Source organism: Coturnix japonica, chromosome 26 (genome assembly GCF_001577835.2).
Source record: "Coturnix japonica isolate 7356 chromosome 26, Coturnix japonica 2.1, whole genome shotgun sequence".
Classification (NCBI taxonomy): Eukaryota; Metazoa; Chordata; class Aves; order Galliformes; family Phasianidae; genus Coturnix; species Coturnix japonica.
Window position 1 is genome coordinate 2,627,734 of NC_029541.1, and position 15,965 is coordinate 2,643,698.

At 51.0% G+C, this 15,965-nt stretch overlaps 2 protein-coding genes across 5 annotated transcripts in view; one reads left to right on the plus strand and one right to left on the minus strand.

Moving 5' to 3' along the window:
* The window catches only part of RHEX (regulator of hemoglobinization and erythroid cell expansion), a 47,358-nt gene extending 39,075 nt beyond the window's left edge, over window positions 1-8,283 (plus strand). The window contains exons 4-8 of one of the 4 annotated variants that reach the window (XM_032449275.1): window positions 270-358; window positions 666-776; window positions 1,142-1,203; window positions 1,321-1,563; window positions 6,354-8,283. In XM_032449275.1, the coding sequence (XP_032305166.1) occupies window positions 270-358; window positions 666-776; window positions 1,142-1,203; window positions 1,321-1,530 (472 nt within the window). In that variant the 3' untranslated portion in view covers window positions 1,531-1,563; window positions 6,354-8,283. Of the gene's footprint in view, window positions 1-269; window positions 359-665; window positions 777-1,141; window positions 1,204-1,320; window positions 2,497-6,353 lie in introns of those variants that run through there. The other 3 variants (XM_032449276.1, XM_032449277.1, XM_032449278.1) reach the window with 3 other exon arrangements.
* On the minus strand, window positions 2,445-4,262 carry AVPR1B (arginine vasopressin receptor 1B). The gene is made up of 2 exons (XM_015885292.2): window positions 2,978-4,262; window positions 2,445-2,759 (listed from the first exon to the last, which is right to left on the minus strand). The coding sequence occupies exons 1-2, from the start codon at window positions 3,954-3,956 to the stop codon at window positions 2,461-2,463; spliced, it is 1,278 nt and encodes a 425-aa protein (XP_015740778.1). The 5' UTR covers window positions 3,957-4,262; the 3' UTR covers window positions 2,445-2,460.
* Window positions 8,284-15,965: the final 7,682 nt, after the last annotated feature.

Here is a 15,965-nt window from a genome sequence, read left to right on the forward strand (position 1 = left end):
GTGAGTGCTGCACGACCCCATGGCTCTGCTGGGCTGAAGCTTAGTGGGGACCATCTGCATCACCATTGCTTGGGGTTTTGCAAATCCCTTTTTGGGTTGGGACCCCAGAATGAAGGGTGAGGAGCGTGGGGTGTTAAGAATGAAAAGCAAAAGCAAAACCTCTGCCGGCAGATCTTGGGTTGAACAGGCTTTGAGGCCATGTCAGTCCAAAGCGGTGCCAAAAGATGTAAAGTAATTCCAATATTTCTTTCTCCTTTTCTCCCATTCAGGTGGGTGCCCGTCGCCAGCTCAGCTGTGTCCCTGCTGCTCTGTGCTCTGCTCCTGCTGGTGCTTTACATCATGCTCAGCAGGAAAATAGGTAACGCACCACTCCTCCATCAGCCCTCATGGAGTCTGACATCACAGACACCAGGGAAAGCACTTCATCAGCTCCGCAATTGAACTGACAGATATTTGCTCACTCCAATACAAGATAATAATTGCTGCTGTGATATGGCCAGCACCGAGCTGGCTTTGGGGAGCAGAGGGGGGGATGAGATGTGCAGGAAGCTGCAGAACCAGGCAGAGCAAGCACCCAAATGGCACTGGGGGGATGCGGGGGGGGGGGGGGTTGCAGTGGGCATGGGGCTGCAGCAAAGGGCTGAGCCCATGTCCCCCTATTGCAGACAGGCACAGCTGCAGCGCTCAGGTGAGCAGCTGTCCTGCAGCAGCACAACCCCAGCAGATGCTCAGGTCTTCAGCTGGAGGAGAAGGGATGCAACAACCAGAATGTACGGGTAAGTGGGATCCTGCAGCATGGCCATGCATTGCTTTGTGCTTTGTGTTTTGTGCTTTGTGCAGTGCTTACACAGCGCTGCCCTTTGCAGCTCCTCCAGGTGCCGATGCAGGAGGTTTGCAGCCATGTTATGATGCCTGCAGCAGCATTCGGGGCTTCTCCTGCTCTCTGTGGGCAGGGGGATGGATGGGGTGGGATCACACTGTGCCTTCTGTATTTGCACTTTATATGAGCATTATGAGCTGAGAGCATTCCCACCTGTGTGCCATTGCTAACAATGGGGAGCATATAGGCGGCCCCTTCTGCTCTCCCTGTTCTCTAAGTGCTTTTTCTCCCCATTTCTGGGATACATGTCCTGTTTTGAAGGGAGCAGCGAGACGTCTTCAGAGACCTCAGAGGACTCGGACAGCAGCTCCCTGCACCCACAGGTACAGAGCTGAGCTCCTACCAAAAGCAATCACAGCTGCTATAGCCATGGCAGCACCATGGTTGGGGGTACCATGGTACGGTGTGTCCAACCCAGTGCTGTGCCTGCTCCCCTCTAGGAAAGGAAAACCTCAAAGGATGATCTCAACTACACATCCGTGCTGTTCTCGGGGAAGGGCCACAGGTCTGGTTCATATAGGAACTATGAGAACATGAAGGTCGGTGCTGATTATGTCAATGTGGACCCGAAAAAGAAGAAAGCAGATTTCTGGGCCTGCTCCAGCCCCGTGGCATCCAAACCCATCGAGTACACAGAGGTGAAGCTGTGACACTCCCTGGGGTCCCACGGCAGCTGTGCCCAGGTCAGTGCTGGCACAGGGATGCTGCCATTCCCTGTGATGGTGCAGCTCCCCAAGGGATCTCTTGGGGTTGGAGGCTGTGGGTGTGGGGTGATGTGGGGCTGCCCCACACCTCCCTGTGGGGAAACGCTCCTTCTCAGACTGCCATGAGCTCTGCATGTGTGTGTCTGAAAGCAAACGCTCCACAGTGGGATGTGGGTCAGAGACCAAAACACCCCTCCATTAAGCTGCCATCTCCTATGAATCGTGCTTCCTTTGCTGATTGTTGTCATAAAAACCTTTTAAATACACTCTATCCACCAGCTTCACCCTTCCTGCCCCCACACTGAGCCCTCCTCCCTGCACCCCATTATCCTTTGGTGCTAAACCCCATCATGGGGTGGGCACTGTGGGCATTGCCTCTCTCAGCTGCTGGAGAGTAATGCAACATAATGCAATGCTGCAGAGAGCAATGCAACGTAATGCAATGCAGTGCAGCAGTCGTGTGCCCTGCAGCCCTGGAACACATGCATAACCACAGGGCAAGGGGTTATTTGCAATGGCTGATCCACCAGCAAAGCCATGAGGCTGGGAGAAGGGTAATGTGGCTGCAAGGAGCTCTCGAGCAGATGTGGCTGCAATGCCTCCTGCTGTGCTCACACTGCTTTGCTGGCAGCTGTTAAACACCCAGAGCTCTCATTAAAGGGTCTCTTGTAAAAGATGTGCTGATGCAGCATCCCCCAGCGGATGCCTGGGTAGCGCATGGAGGGGAGCAGAGCGGTGCTGGGATACACTAATACACACAGCAGGAACAAAACTCAAGAGGGATGGGGATACACGCTGGGTTAAGCACTCAGTGCTACCAGAAGGGGAGACAGTTCTTCATTGCTATTACCCACAATGTCACAGCAGCATCACAGCCTACAGCGTGCCCGATTCTGTCACCACCTCCTCCTCCGGGGGGCTGAGGTCTGTGCCACTGCCCCTGTGCATTGGGATGGCAGCATTGAGGCTGTGGATGAGGATGGTGGTCCTCCTGCTGCACAGGCTGCCAGCTGAGCCCTGCCTGCGTGGGGCTGATGGGGGGCAGCCCCACAGGGCTAAGCAACGTGCCACGTCCTGCAGTGGGTGCCCGCTGAAGAACATGTAGATCCAGGGGTTGCAGCAGCTGTTGAGGCTGGCCAGCAGCATGGTGATGGTGAAGGCGGCATCGGCGGACTCTGGGGAAGCAAAAGGGGAAGGTATAAACCTCCAATGGAGTGGGGTCAGGGTGCGGCATGCAGGGATTTGGGGGCTCCCTACAGCTGCTGGCCAGAAGTGATTGGTTTTCAATGGGTTCGGTGGCTAAAAGCAAAAGGTTGGCTCTGCAGAGATGCCAAAAAGAAAACCCCAAACACCCAAGGAAATACACAAAGGGCTCATCCCCAGCACTACTCACCCTCATCAGGAGCATCCTCATCCCACACCGACCACATCTGCATGCTGAAGAAGGGAGCCCAGCAGGCAACGTAGGCCACCACGATGACAAACGTCATCTTCACCGTGCGGATCTTAGCGCGGGAGATGGTGCGCACGCTGCTGACACGTGAGGGCTGCCCAGAGGGGCACTGTGAGCCCTTCTGACTGCAGCACGGGGCGCTGGGGGAGGCTGCAAGGAGCCCTCCTGAAGTGGGGATGCAGCTCTGAGTTTTGCCTTTGAGGTTCTTGCAGATCTCCCTGCAGATGAGGCTGTAGCAGGCGGTGAGGATGCCGACGGGCAACAAGAAGATGCACAGCGTGGTCCAGGTGATGTAGGCACGGGCACCCCATGGGTAACCAAAGTCAGCCCAACAATCCAGCACCCCTGAGCCCGGCTTCACCTCCCTCAAAGAGAATATGAAGAGCTGGGGTGTGCTGAGCAGGCAGCTGAGCAGCCACGCAGCCCCAACCATGGCACAGGGCTGGCGGCCGGGCTGGCGCAGGGCACGGAGAGGGTGGCACACGGCTACATAGCGATCCAGAGTCATGGCCATCAGCATGTAGGTGGAGGCGAACATGCTGAGCACCTGCAGGTACTTCACAGCCCTGCAAAGCAAGTCCGGCCCTACAAAACGATACGTCACCTCCCAGAGCATCTGAGGCAGCACCTGGAAGAGCGCAACACCCAGATCGCTGAGCGCCAGGTGCAGCACAAAGAGATGCATGCGGCTCAGCTTCCTCGCGGGGCGGCACACGACCAGCAGCACGGCCAGGTTGCCCGTGGTGGCCACCAACAGGATGGCTGCCAGCACCCCAACCTCTGCCTTGGCCAGCTGCTCGTCCCGGCCCTGCAGCAGGGTCTGGTTGGGGGTCCCTGCTGGGGGCTGGGAGCTCTGCAGCTCTGTGCTGTGCGTGGTCTGGGTGCTGTGAGAGCTGTTCCAGCCCCATTCTGGCTCCATCCCACTCCTCTGTCCCTGTGCACCCACTTGGGTTTCCTTTAGTGGTGCAGCAGTCCCGGCTCAGCCTTTGATCTTAGCAGCACTGAGCACTCCTAAATCCTTATATCTCCCTGCACGGCTCATCTTGCAATCCACCTCTATCTCTCAATTGAAAGAGAGCTCTTCTTTGTCGCTTCCTTTTAGTGCGGTGACAGCAACAGAGCCTGCATCCCTTTGGCCTTTTCCCTCCAGGAGCAGACAGGACACCAAAGAACCCAGCACACAAAGTCCCTACAGTGAGCACTGTGGGCAGGGATTTATACTATGATCCCCCCCCCCTCGCTGCCTCCAGCTGCTGCGTTGCTGCAATCAGGGCTGTGATCCCAGGCTCTATGGGGAGCTGTGCTGTCCCCCCCCTGCAGCCCCTCTTCATTGAACTCCACCAATATATATTCTATATACTCGTGCCGTCGTTCCCGCACTTGTTTTGCAACCCTGAAGCTTTGGTTTTCCCCCTCCCAGCTGTTGATTTACGCCAAGAAGAAACAGAGATATGCATCTGTTTGTGGAGCTATTGCTTTTCAGGGGGGAAATAGAGCAGCAAACAAAAGGAGTGCACTGGGAGAGGCTTCTTCCCAGCAGCTCCCTGCCCCACATTGATCGGGGTGCGCACGGCTCTGCCCCACTGGGTGTGATATCACCATTCAGGTGCCCGTAAGAGGCGATTATTTGCTGAGTAAAGATTTGCAGATCGCCTCCAATAACCATAAATGAGCACAGTTTGAGTCTAATTAAAAGACATTCATCCTTAGAAGAGACCCTACGGGGTAGAAGCTACCTATCATAAGAAAGAGCCTCTGTGTGTTGGTGACAGGAGGTATTTCGGGGTGGAAAGCAATTTGCTGCGGTGGTGATCAGGCAGCTGCTTTGCTGGGAGATTAATGGAGGTCAATGCAAAAAGAAACCCAACAAGAAAACAGCCCGTGAGTCAATAAAAAGCAAAGCTGAAGGCAGAGCTGGAAGGGCTGATCCTGCACAAAGCAGAACTTTTTAAGGCCACACTCAGCTCTTGCTGCCACCAGTTGGATTTGGAGCAGCTCCTTCCGTGCTGGGGCTGCTGCTTTGGATCTGTGTGTTCAGCAGCAGCGAGAATCCTCCTGCAAAGGCACTTAGGGGAAAGTGGAGCTCATCCACAGAAGATAGATGTGTATTTTCTATAGGGAAAGATGGTCATGGAAAGGAAACTTCTCGAGCAAAAGGATTGGAAAATAAACTGGAAGCACAGGCTGAGCAGGGATGCACAGTGCATGGCAGCAACCTGCAGTGCATGGCATCAACCTGCAGTGCATGGCATCAATCTGCAATGCATGACCTCCTGGTTGACCTGAGGTCCTGTTCATGCTCCTGTTGCCACTCACTATCATCAGCTGTGAGCTCAGAATTGAGCAGCTCAGGACTTACCCCCACAGAGCTGTGCAGGAGCCTTGGGGCTGAGGGCTGAGCAATACACAGCTGTGCCCCCCACTGACCACCCCCAGCTGCAGCCACTTGTGGCCATTCCCCAACCATCAGCCTTTAGGAGCAGAGCTTAAAGCAGGGTGGGCTGATGCTGTTCTTTTGAGGGTGGTTTGCTTCTAAGCAAAGGAAGGAAGCACAGGGGGTCATGGGGAGCTCCATTGCTCTGCTGGGTGCTGCTGCACCACTCTGCATTTCCTCATTCCTCCTGGGTGTGACACTGAGATACCGGACCGTGAAACTCAATTTGTAAGTCCTTAATGTTGCATTTGTCAAGGTAGAACCGTGTCACAGAGTCAATTTTTGGCAGCTGGTAGCATCAATATGACGTGAAACGGAGCATGCAAAAAATACCCTGTGTTTCTGCACCCTATGGCACAGAGGGGGGTGTTTAACAGTGATTCAAGCTCTTGGCTCCGTACCTGGTTCCTTTGTTTTGTGGGCAGTTAATTAATAGGAGGGAAAATAACGAACGAATGGAGGTTGTTGGCTCGGGTTGAAGCGCTGCCTTGGCTCAATTCTCAAAACAAATATTTTCCTTGTGGTATGTGATGGAGTTAATCTCATGTTGCTGACAGCACAAAGCACGCTTGGGCTGTCTTTTGTCTTTAGTATTTAAAGGCTAAAATGCCTTTTATAGTTCAGGTCAGGAGGGGTGGATCTGCTCATGTCAATGCTCTAAGGTTGGGTGTTGCAGTGGGTTGGGGTGGCTGCCTGGGGTAGGAAGGAGAGCAGCTCCTCTAAAGCCATCTGGCCTCTAAGATTAGACCCCATGTTTTCCTTCCACCCCTGAAGATTCCCCTGCTGAGGGTTCCCACCCCTACGTGTTTACAACCCCAGCTTGGCTGTGCCATTGACTGCAGCCTGGGCTGCAAACTGAAAACGTGACATCATTGCTTCTAGTTCCTCATGATGTTTGTGAAGAGCTTGCAGAGAAGTGCCCACGTGGTTCTCCCCTTATCGAGGCACCGAATGTCTCCGTGCTGTAGTCATCGAGGAGATGTGATTGCACCCATTGAGGGCAGGGCTGGGATCGGGCACAGCCCAGCTCTGTGGGCACACAGTGACAGCCCTGTGCTCCCCTGACCCTGAGCAGACCCAGCTCAACACCTTCCTGCCATCACCCTGCGGACCAGACCAGCATCAGCTGTGACCCCAGGGAGCTGCTGTGATTTGAAAGCGATTACAAGCCAGATGTGCCCATCAGCTTCTCCTCCTCCCCCTATTCCCTCTTTCAGAGCTGTTTTGCCCTTTAATTAAAACCCGTGGTGTTGCTTCGTATTGGAGAGCATCAATAAATATGCTGAACAGGTCGCAATGGAAAGCTGTGCTCTGGGGTCAGGGCTGGGTTTGGTGCCCGTCTGCAGAGCAGCAATGGGGAAGCACAGAAGGATGGGAGGGATAAAGTGCATCACATTGGAATCCTTCCCTTGAATATATTTGAGTTTTTACTTAACTTATAAAGCAAAAATTGAGGGGTGACCCTGCAGTGGTGGATTGCGTGGAGAGGGGGTAGGAAAGGTTTCCATTGTATGAGATGAATGTAGCCCTGGGGCTATGGCAGCTGATAACTCCATTATTATTTGTTCTTTCTGCTTGTTCTGATGTACTTTCTAATTGGACACACACACACGTGTGTGTGGAAGCAGTTAAGTACAGACAAGTGCCAGAGGGCAAACTGAAGCCATGCACCTTCAATCTGATCTGTGCATGTGATTTGCAAGCCCTGCAGCCTGTAGGGTTGGGAGGTATTTCTTTCCATGAGAAACCCTGCTACCAAACCTGCATCCATGGGATGAACAACCCCAGCACCTGCAGTGGGTGATGGGATGGAGCTCTGATGCAGATAAAGGAGAGTGGAGGCTTTAGGATGTTTAATTCAGTGTAAGAAGCTGACTGAGCCTCTGCTGTTTTCCCTTCCCTCCCAGTGTCAGCACTGCTGTCATTGGGAGCCCATTGCCTCCCAGGTGAGAAGCATCAATCAGGATGATGAAAGCAGAGGAGCAGCTGCTTTGGGACGTGTATTAGGAGATGATGAATGACAGGAAGGATGTCTGCAGTGATCCGTGCTCTCCCCACTAAAGCAAAGTTCAAGGCTTTATGATTAAAGGCTGCTCTTGCCTGCTTGATAATCAGGCCCAGGTTATACCCAGATACAGGGGAAATTGGTTTGGGGGTTATGTATTGCTTCCATGAGACAATGTCTTATTAAAGTGACTGCTATTGAAGACAACACGTTTCCTTCAGTTAAAATAGGTGATGCTGGGTATTTCTCACCTGCCTCGCTATCATTGCTTTTGCTATTATTACTGTTAGGTGGCCAACTATGGGCCTCAAAGAGGTTGCAAGCAAGGACTTGGCTGCTAGAAGCCCTATGGGATGTGCTGCTCAGCACCTGAGCAACGTGCTTTCCTCTCCTGCTGTCATTTTGTGCTTGTAAGATGGAGAAGAGGACTAAAATAAGCCCAATTACGGCTCACTCTGGTGGTTTCACCAGTAGTTTAGCTCAGCAGATCTGAAGTGCCAGTGGCATTTCTACTTTCTGCCTGCACAATATGTGCATGTCTTATGTCCCCCCTCCCCATTTAAGTGTGTGAAAATCTCCTAGGAAACACAGCCCTAATGATCTGCCTCCTCCCCGTGCTGTGCTTCCTGCACATGAAGCAGAAAGCTGCTCTCTAAATAGACTGCCTGCTTCTCCCAATGGAACGGCAGTGGGCAGAGGGTGGGGTGGTGCTGATGGAGTTGTGGCATTGGGTTGATGGCTTTGTTTGCTGGCTTCCTGCTGGAGGTCTCAGTTCTTGGGGTGCAGTGCTCTGATCATTCCCATTGCTGCAGGATCTGGAAGGAGGCATGAAGGCAAAACGCAGCACAGAAGATGCTGAGAGATTATTGCCTTCCTGGATGTGAATAGGGAGAATCAGCTTCACCCTTTGGCAATGGGTGGGATTGGGGTTACCACCCCATGCTGAGGGCTCACCCCTGTCTTCTCAAGGCTGTGGTGCTGCTGTCCCCAAACCACAACTTGTTCAGGAGCAAACAGCAGCTGGTGAGAGCTGGCACAACACAAACCAGCCCTTCCCTTTGTCCTTTGCTTGGGATAAAGCCAAGCCAACCTGCTCCCTTTCTCTGGGTCCTCCAGCAGATTGGAGCCCTGGGCAGGTACTTAATGCTGCTTAATCCCCTCCCGACGTGGGATGTGTACAAGGGGAAGGTGATAAAGCACACAAAGCACGCAGTGTTATGCCTGATGGTCAGGTCATTGCAGGTTGCTGCCCAGAGCTCAACCTGTGATTCCTTTTGGGATCTTATGAAGAACAGAAAGAAACTGGTATTTTCAGCCTGTGAGGTTGGAAAGTTGTCCATCTATTCTTGAAGGGCTTCTTGCTTCCTAGGGGAAACAGCATTTGTAGGCTGCTGGTGGGGAAACCACAGGCTGAAATCAATGCATGTTCTTTTCAGGGGCCTCTATGTTATCTTGCTGTCTCACTGAGCTGCTGTCGTCTGGAAAATGAACCACATTAAGATGCAGGTCAGGCTGCAAGGGGTGATTTCTTTCTCCTTAAGGCTTCTGTATGGGTATGGCAACGTGGTGTGTATTGTAACAGAGGCAGATTTCCATCTGTTCTGCCCCATCTTCAGAGGAGCTCACACAGCAGAGCTCTGCCCATCGCCTGCAATAGGGCTGAGTGTGAGTGATGTGCTCCACGCCTATAAGAGAAGAGCAAGGAATAAATCCAAGCATCCATAGCCTTGCCAAGGAACACCAGAGATGGCTTTCCATGCAGTGCTGTGGGACTTTGAGGCTGAACCATGCAGACCTGGTTCATTCATAACCATTGGGTGCATTGGGTTCCATCCTGAGGCTTAGCAATGTTTCACCTGTCGCATGGAGGTGACAGCAAGTACAGCCTTGGTGAGGGGATGGATTTACAGCTAAGTGTTGGATGCAGGTGAAACATGGCAATCACTGCTCACCTCTTGGTAATGAGCTGAGGTTGGAACCCTCACAGTCCGAGGTCTCCTGGGTAGGTTAATTTAATGGTGAGATTTAAAGAATAATTAAATGAATTTCTCCCTCCCCGAAAGCTAATTGGGAAAGGATTACTGGGAGGAAATTGGAGATGCAATGGAAAGGTTCCCCTTATGTGACCCATTCCTGCTGCCTGGGCAGGTGCTCAGCCAGGTGCTGCTTTCTCTCTTAGGTGATTTGAGCATAACAGAATCCACTCTGCTGCACTCAGGATGGATGCTGTGCTGCCATCAGCACCACTCACATCTACCCCGCTCTAAAGACCCCATTTGGGATGCAAGGGAATGAAGCATTGCTTGGGAACTTGCAGAGGTCCCCAGAGCCCTGGGCAGCCCCATTCAGTTAATATCCCAACTTCTGACAGCCAATATCCACTGTCCTGCCCCACGACTAATTAATTTTATACATGAGTGGATTTAACACCATCATTTAGCTCCGTCTGCTAGAAGAGGCTTTGAAGTACAAACTGATTATGCAGGGAGCAAGCTGGGAGCTGGTTAATCAGCTCCACCAAAGTGTGTGTGCTGCTGGGAGGCCACGTTAGATGAAACATAAAGGTTTTTATTGTTGTTTAGCCTCAGATTTCAGCTTGAAGATGAGGAGGGTTTGTCACCAGAGGGAGGAACACGGTGACAGCACCGGGAAGCATTTAAAGGTGTTCATGTGCAGGGTCTGGCTCTGCTGCTCTGAGAGCTCTGTTCATTCATCACCTCGTTTGTTGGGCTTTGCTTTGCTGCAGGCAGGCTGTGTGTTGATGGAGGAGATCAAATGGAAGCAGATGAACCAGCCTGCCTGTGTGGGTATCACTGCTTGGTTGTTCCTAAATCCTGCTGCTCACATCTCCCTCTAAAGGCATCCTCTCTGGGTGGGCCCTGAGTAGCCACGTTCTTTTGTCTTGATCACCTTGAACAATAGGTGAGGAGGTTATTTAATCGATCGCCTTTTTGTTTCTTGCTTTTGTTGCTTATCAGATCCGGCTCAGAGAGAGCACTTTAAATAGCGGATTGAGAGGCTGGGGCATCACCAAGGGGCGCAGCCGTCCTTCCCGATGTGGCACTGTCCTCTAGTGGAAAAGGGGCTGCGCCTGGAGGTCTATGGGCACGTTTAAGAAGAGGCGCATCGCTGAGAGCGCACACAGCTCCGTGCGTTCTGCATTGCAGCCACCCGGCCGTGCTTGGGATCTGCTGTGTTCTCCAGGAAGGTGAGAGAGAAGCTCTCCATCCCTCCTAACTCAGATCCGCAGGGCAGCTTTCAGCATCCCGTACCGCAGCCCCGGGGCGGATCCCAACAGCGCTGCTCTTCCACGCTCCGCAAGGTGGTGCTATGGTGCCGGCTCCGCTGCGCTCTGCGTCCGGGCGGTGCCGGGCGGAGTTCCCTATGGGGGGTGTTGAATTGGGGGGCTGGAGAGGGGGGAAGGCGTTTAAGGGGTGCTGTGAGCTTCAGCGAGCGGTGCTGGAGGTCGGGGGTTCGGCAGCAATGAGATGCTGGGGGAGGCTTTGTGCATCTGCTGGGAAGGCTGCAGTGCGATGGAGCCACGCGAGTGACAGAGCGCTGAGAGTGGAAGGGATGTGAAATGAGGCTGAAACGGGTTGATCGCTTCGCTTCCCGGCAGGGAAAAAAAGCCTTTCCAGTTCTGTTGGTGCCCTGGAGGTATTTCTGGTTTCCACCACAAGTGACGGAGGAATTACCCCTCGGTCTGCTGCTCTCTTGCTGACGTGGCTGAGCTCGGATGTCAGATGCTGGAAATGGTTTTTGCAGTCTCTGGAAGTGCTGGGCTGGAGGAGGGGGCTGAGCTGCAGATTGTTCCCATGTTAGCATGGCAGGGACAAGTTCAAGGCCTGCTGGTACTGCGCTTCCAGCTGCTGTGCCGTTCATTCCCATCTCTTTCAGGCTTTGATGTGAGGATTGTAGTTGCCAAAACGTGGCTCTAATAGCCACAGAGGTGCTTCCCTGTCCATGCTCACACAGGGGTTGCTGGCTATCACTAGCATGTGGCCAAACCATGTTAAGGTCTTATTTAAGAAGCTGTATGTTGCTCAAGTTGCTTTGTGATGCTCCTTTCCTCCTCTCCTGGGGCTGCATGTAAGGCTGTGTCAGGGCAGATGCTGGCTCTGTGCTCACTCAGCTGAGCTGCTCCCAGACTGCGGCTGGGTCAATGCATGACATGCCCAGCAAAGTATGTCTGTGCCACTGGAGGTCGGCAGTTCTGGATGAGGGCGAGCTGCTGCCATTGCTTTTGCACTTGTTAATTCCTGGCCAAGTCCTTTAGAAATGAGACAGAGGTCTTTGCCCCCCAAACTCCTGCTGTGACATTCTTTTGGTTACATGTAAGCAGTAAAGAATTCTGGAACTGGTTGGGAAATGTTCACCATCTATCATCTGGGACTGCTTTGTTTTTGCACATGTGAAACGTCTGCATCTTTCTCCTATGTCTGACAGCAGAGTTAACTCTGATGCTCCAACCTGGCTGGTTTTCCATAAGCTACTATTATTCCTACCACGGTTCTATCTATGTGGTTCTTTTCCTGTTCAGAATAAGGCAGTTTTGTCTTGCACGCTTCAAGATCTGACTATACAAGGAGGGATATGTTGCAGACACTGCCCTGATGCCTGCATTAACCACACCCTCACAATGGCAGATTGATTTCTGTCTTTTCACCTCCCTTTGAAGCTCCTGATCTGGCTTTGGGCTCCTGGAGGGCGTAACAATAAGGAATGAGAACCTAAGGAACGTTTCTTTTGGGTTTAATAGCAGCATTTCTTCCCTTTGCTTCATGCCTTAGGAGTGACTCCAGGCTTGGCCCCACGTCTTGCAAAACCCATTTGGCATTCTTAGGAGAGCTGATGTTTTTGGCGAGTTGGAGCTTCTGATAAATGTTGTTGGCACATCTGATTTATTGTCTGCCTCTGTTCCCAAGGAGACCACATATGGAGCAGTCTGAGATAAGCAGCTTATAACCCAAAGGTGGTTGCCTTAAAATATCAGCGTCCCTTCCTCTGTTTCTATTGATAGCGAGCTCTCACTGTTTCCCTGCTATCTTTATTTCACTCTGTTATCAGAGAATGAAATGCTTAGCGCTGTGCTGAGGAACCTCTCTGTCTTTAGATTTGGCTCAAGTCATACGTTCAGTTGGATTTTCCTGTTATGGCTCTGAATGCGGATCCATTGAATATAATGGCAGCCCGTGGGCTGAATCCAAGCAGCAAACGGCTTCTTATGGCATCCTCTGTGAGTTCCCAGCTCTGCTCCATTCTTGTGGCTGAGTCAGCAAAGGGAAGATGAGTTTCCTGATTTCTCACTTCTTATTTCTCCTGTTGCCTCCATGCTGTGGTATCAGAGCTTGTGTTGGTGTTGAGCCCTTCTCAGTGCCCATCTCCCAGCCATCATGGGGCTGGTTGCTTCCTCTTTGTCCCCAGGCCTTTTGCAGTCCAAGTTTGGTTTCAAAGAGCAGATGAGGACAGTGAGAATCTGTGAGGGAGAGGTGAAGGAAATGACAAAGAGAGAAAGAATTCATTTCTAGCAGAGAAATGTTCAGCCCGTAATTAACGTGGGTTCTCCATGCTTGTATGTGCATGCACGCAGCCAAGCAGAGCTGCCTTTGATCTCAGCAAGGCTCAGGAGAGCAGGGCTGTGAAATCAGACTTATTAGGGACAGAGCATGGGGATAACTGCAGTGCTTTCCTTGGAGGGCTGGAAAACAGCAGGGTTGGGTTCACTCAGCACCTCCCATGGCCTGTAGAAGAGATGCAATGGAGATGAATACAGCAGCAAAGCGCTGAGAGGGGAAGCGATGCTGCACCTGCAATAAGTGCAGATCAAGTCTTCTTCATCAGTCTTGCTTTGCACCAATTTCTACCTACTTTGATGTGCAGATGAGAGTGCCGTGGTGCAAATATCCCTCATGTGCCATTAGCTGGATGCATCAAGCAGTCAGCATCGCAGTGACATCAGAACCGAAGCACTGGGGATGCTGTTTGCCTTATATCTGACCAGCTTTGTTTCTTGTTATATTCTTTTTTCCCCCTCAGTGCTGTCCAAAATGTGAGCCTTGCTTTCTAATGAGAAATCAATAGGGTGCAGACTCACTTTGTTAAGCTTGTGTCACGCATGCACGATGACAAGGCTCTGCAGGCAGCAAAGCAGCTGAAGTGTCCCTCTGGCTGTTAACTGCCTAGAAAACAACAGTGCTTTCTTAAGGCATAACACAGTTGATATTTCTCAATGAAAAAGGATTTTGGGTGGTGCATCAGCAGCTTGGAGGTCATTTCATAATGTTGGAGGCCAGCATCCTGCTTTTCTCTTTTGTTATAGTGCATAAACTGCAGAGCACATCTCTTAATTCGATGTATTCTGAAGCCATGCAGGTTTGGAAGAACCTGTTTTGCATGCAGGCTTTTGATGCCTGTTTGGTTAAAGGGAAGGTTCACTTTGTGTGATAGAGCAAGAGGAAAGCTTAATAACGCAGCAGGGCTGTGGGAATGTTGGTGTAGAGGCAGCTTCTTGCTTGAAGTATGAGGTGACTGAGCACTGGAAGAGCTGAATCTGTTCATAGACTTGCAAGTGCACATTGGAATAGGAAGAAGTGATCTATAGCTGCAGGAACGGGCCCAGCTCAGCTCTCTGTTGCAGCCTCAGAGCTCAGACTCCTCTGCAGTTCTGGCTTTATCTCTGATGGAGCCAGTTGTGCTGTTCCCTTCCCATCCCTTGGCTGTTTTGTTTACAGTGCAGGTTCTTGGAGCCTACACGTTGCTATGCTTGGGCAGATTCTTGCACAATAAGCACCCATAGCTGTTATACTCTACGAGCCTGTAGACACTCCCTTAATCCAAATAATAGTATACAAAGGCTGTTTACTTGGGATATGTGCTGTTCCTTGGGGTATGCTTTCAGAAACCACGCAGGTTGCAAACGTAATAAGCTCTGTGACAGTAACCTCTCAAGACAAAGTAATTAGATGGTTTATAATGAACGAGCATTTTACTCAGCTTAAATTAACGCCAGCTCTTGAATGGCAGAGAGAAGAGCTGGGATGGCTCAGCCATTCCTGCCTCCTGTCATACCCAGTGAATGTAAAGCTCAGTCCCAGGAGAGGTGGCCCATCTTCATCTGGTTTGAAGAAGATGAACTGCATTCCAGGCTACAAAGAGAGCGCCTCACATGTGGAGTCTCCCTCAATAATCAACATGTTGGTTCATATTGATAGAGATCACGCTGGATTTCATTACAGGATGATGCTGACCGTGGTCTTTGCAGTGTGCTGTCGTCTCCTTGGCAGCTGCTTTGAATCTTGGAGTTGGCTGCAGTTCAGTGGCAAAGGAATTCTTTACTGTTTGTCATTGGAAAGCACTTTGGGGTGAATGGTGTTATATAAATGGGAGATTATGATTAGGCATTAATCTGTACTGGGATAATGAGGAATATTTAAATGTGCTTTTTCATCTAGCAATCTTCACTTAACAGGAAGAGGAATCAATCGATTTATCACTGTCTTGCTATGACATTCTCCTACCCCTCCAGCTGGAACAGCAGAAAATGCTTGACCACGGAGGGCAGCGTGATTGAGCAGAGCCCTGTGATCCAGATTGAAGCTATTTATCCTCAGTGGCTTTGGGAATTCGACTTTCAAATGATTTTATACAAACAAGTCTGCTATACCCTGAGCCTACCAGTCAGTGTTACACAACCTTGGGGGGATGCTGGTGCTGTGTGTGACAGCTGAGAGCCCTGTGGCAGAGGTCAGGCTATGGGCATTGATTTCAGCTAAGTGGTCAGTGGCAGGAGGCTGTGCAAGGCTGGTGGTAGCAGTGACTTTGAGTCTAAAATTGAAGGTTCTTTGCCTGTTTAATCTCTATTGAATGCAACCAGATCTGATTAGAGACATTAACGTTCTTAGAGTTAATGAGGAGAAAGGCCTGCTTTGCGTTAGATGCATCTATCAACCTGGAAGGGAACTCCAAGTGAGTCTTGGAACCTTAACCCAAAACATCAGGGCCCCATAAAGAGGCAGTGCTGGCTTTACCGCAAGCTGCTTAGTCAGGTCTATTTTAACTTCAGAGAGAAAGCTGCTCTAGATAGGGCTGGTAGGTTTGGTAACATTCCTGACAGCTGGAGCAATAGATGATGCTTGTTTACTTTTCATATACTACAAACAATTTATTATTATTATTTTTTTTTAGGATAAAGATAGAACTTACTTAAGAGTTGGCTCATCTCTTATTTCAAGCTGATGCCTGGTAGAGATGAACTAGCACCAACAGGCCTGTGTAATTATAGTAGTTCATAGTAGATCTTCCAGTTCTGTGTGCATGAGAGCAGATAAGAGAGCAAAATCAGAGTTAGTGACTTGCTGTGAAGTCCTCTATGGGTAGAGTGAGAACAGCTCTACAGTCACCTCTGCCACTGACACAGAATTGCTTCATGGTTGTGCAGATGAGGTTGAAAGTGGCAAATATGGAGCTCACAACAAAGCAGAGTTCTATTC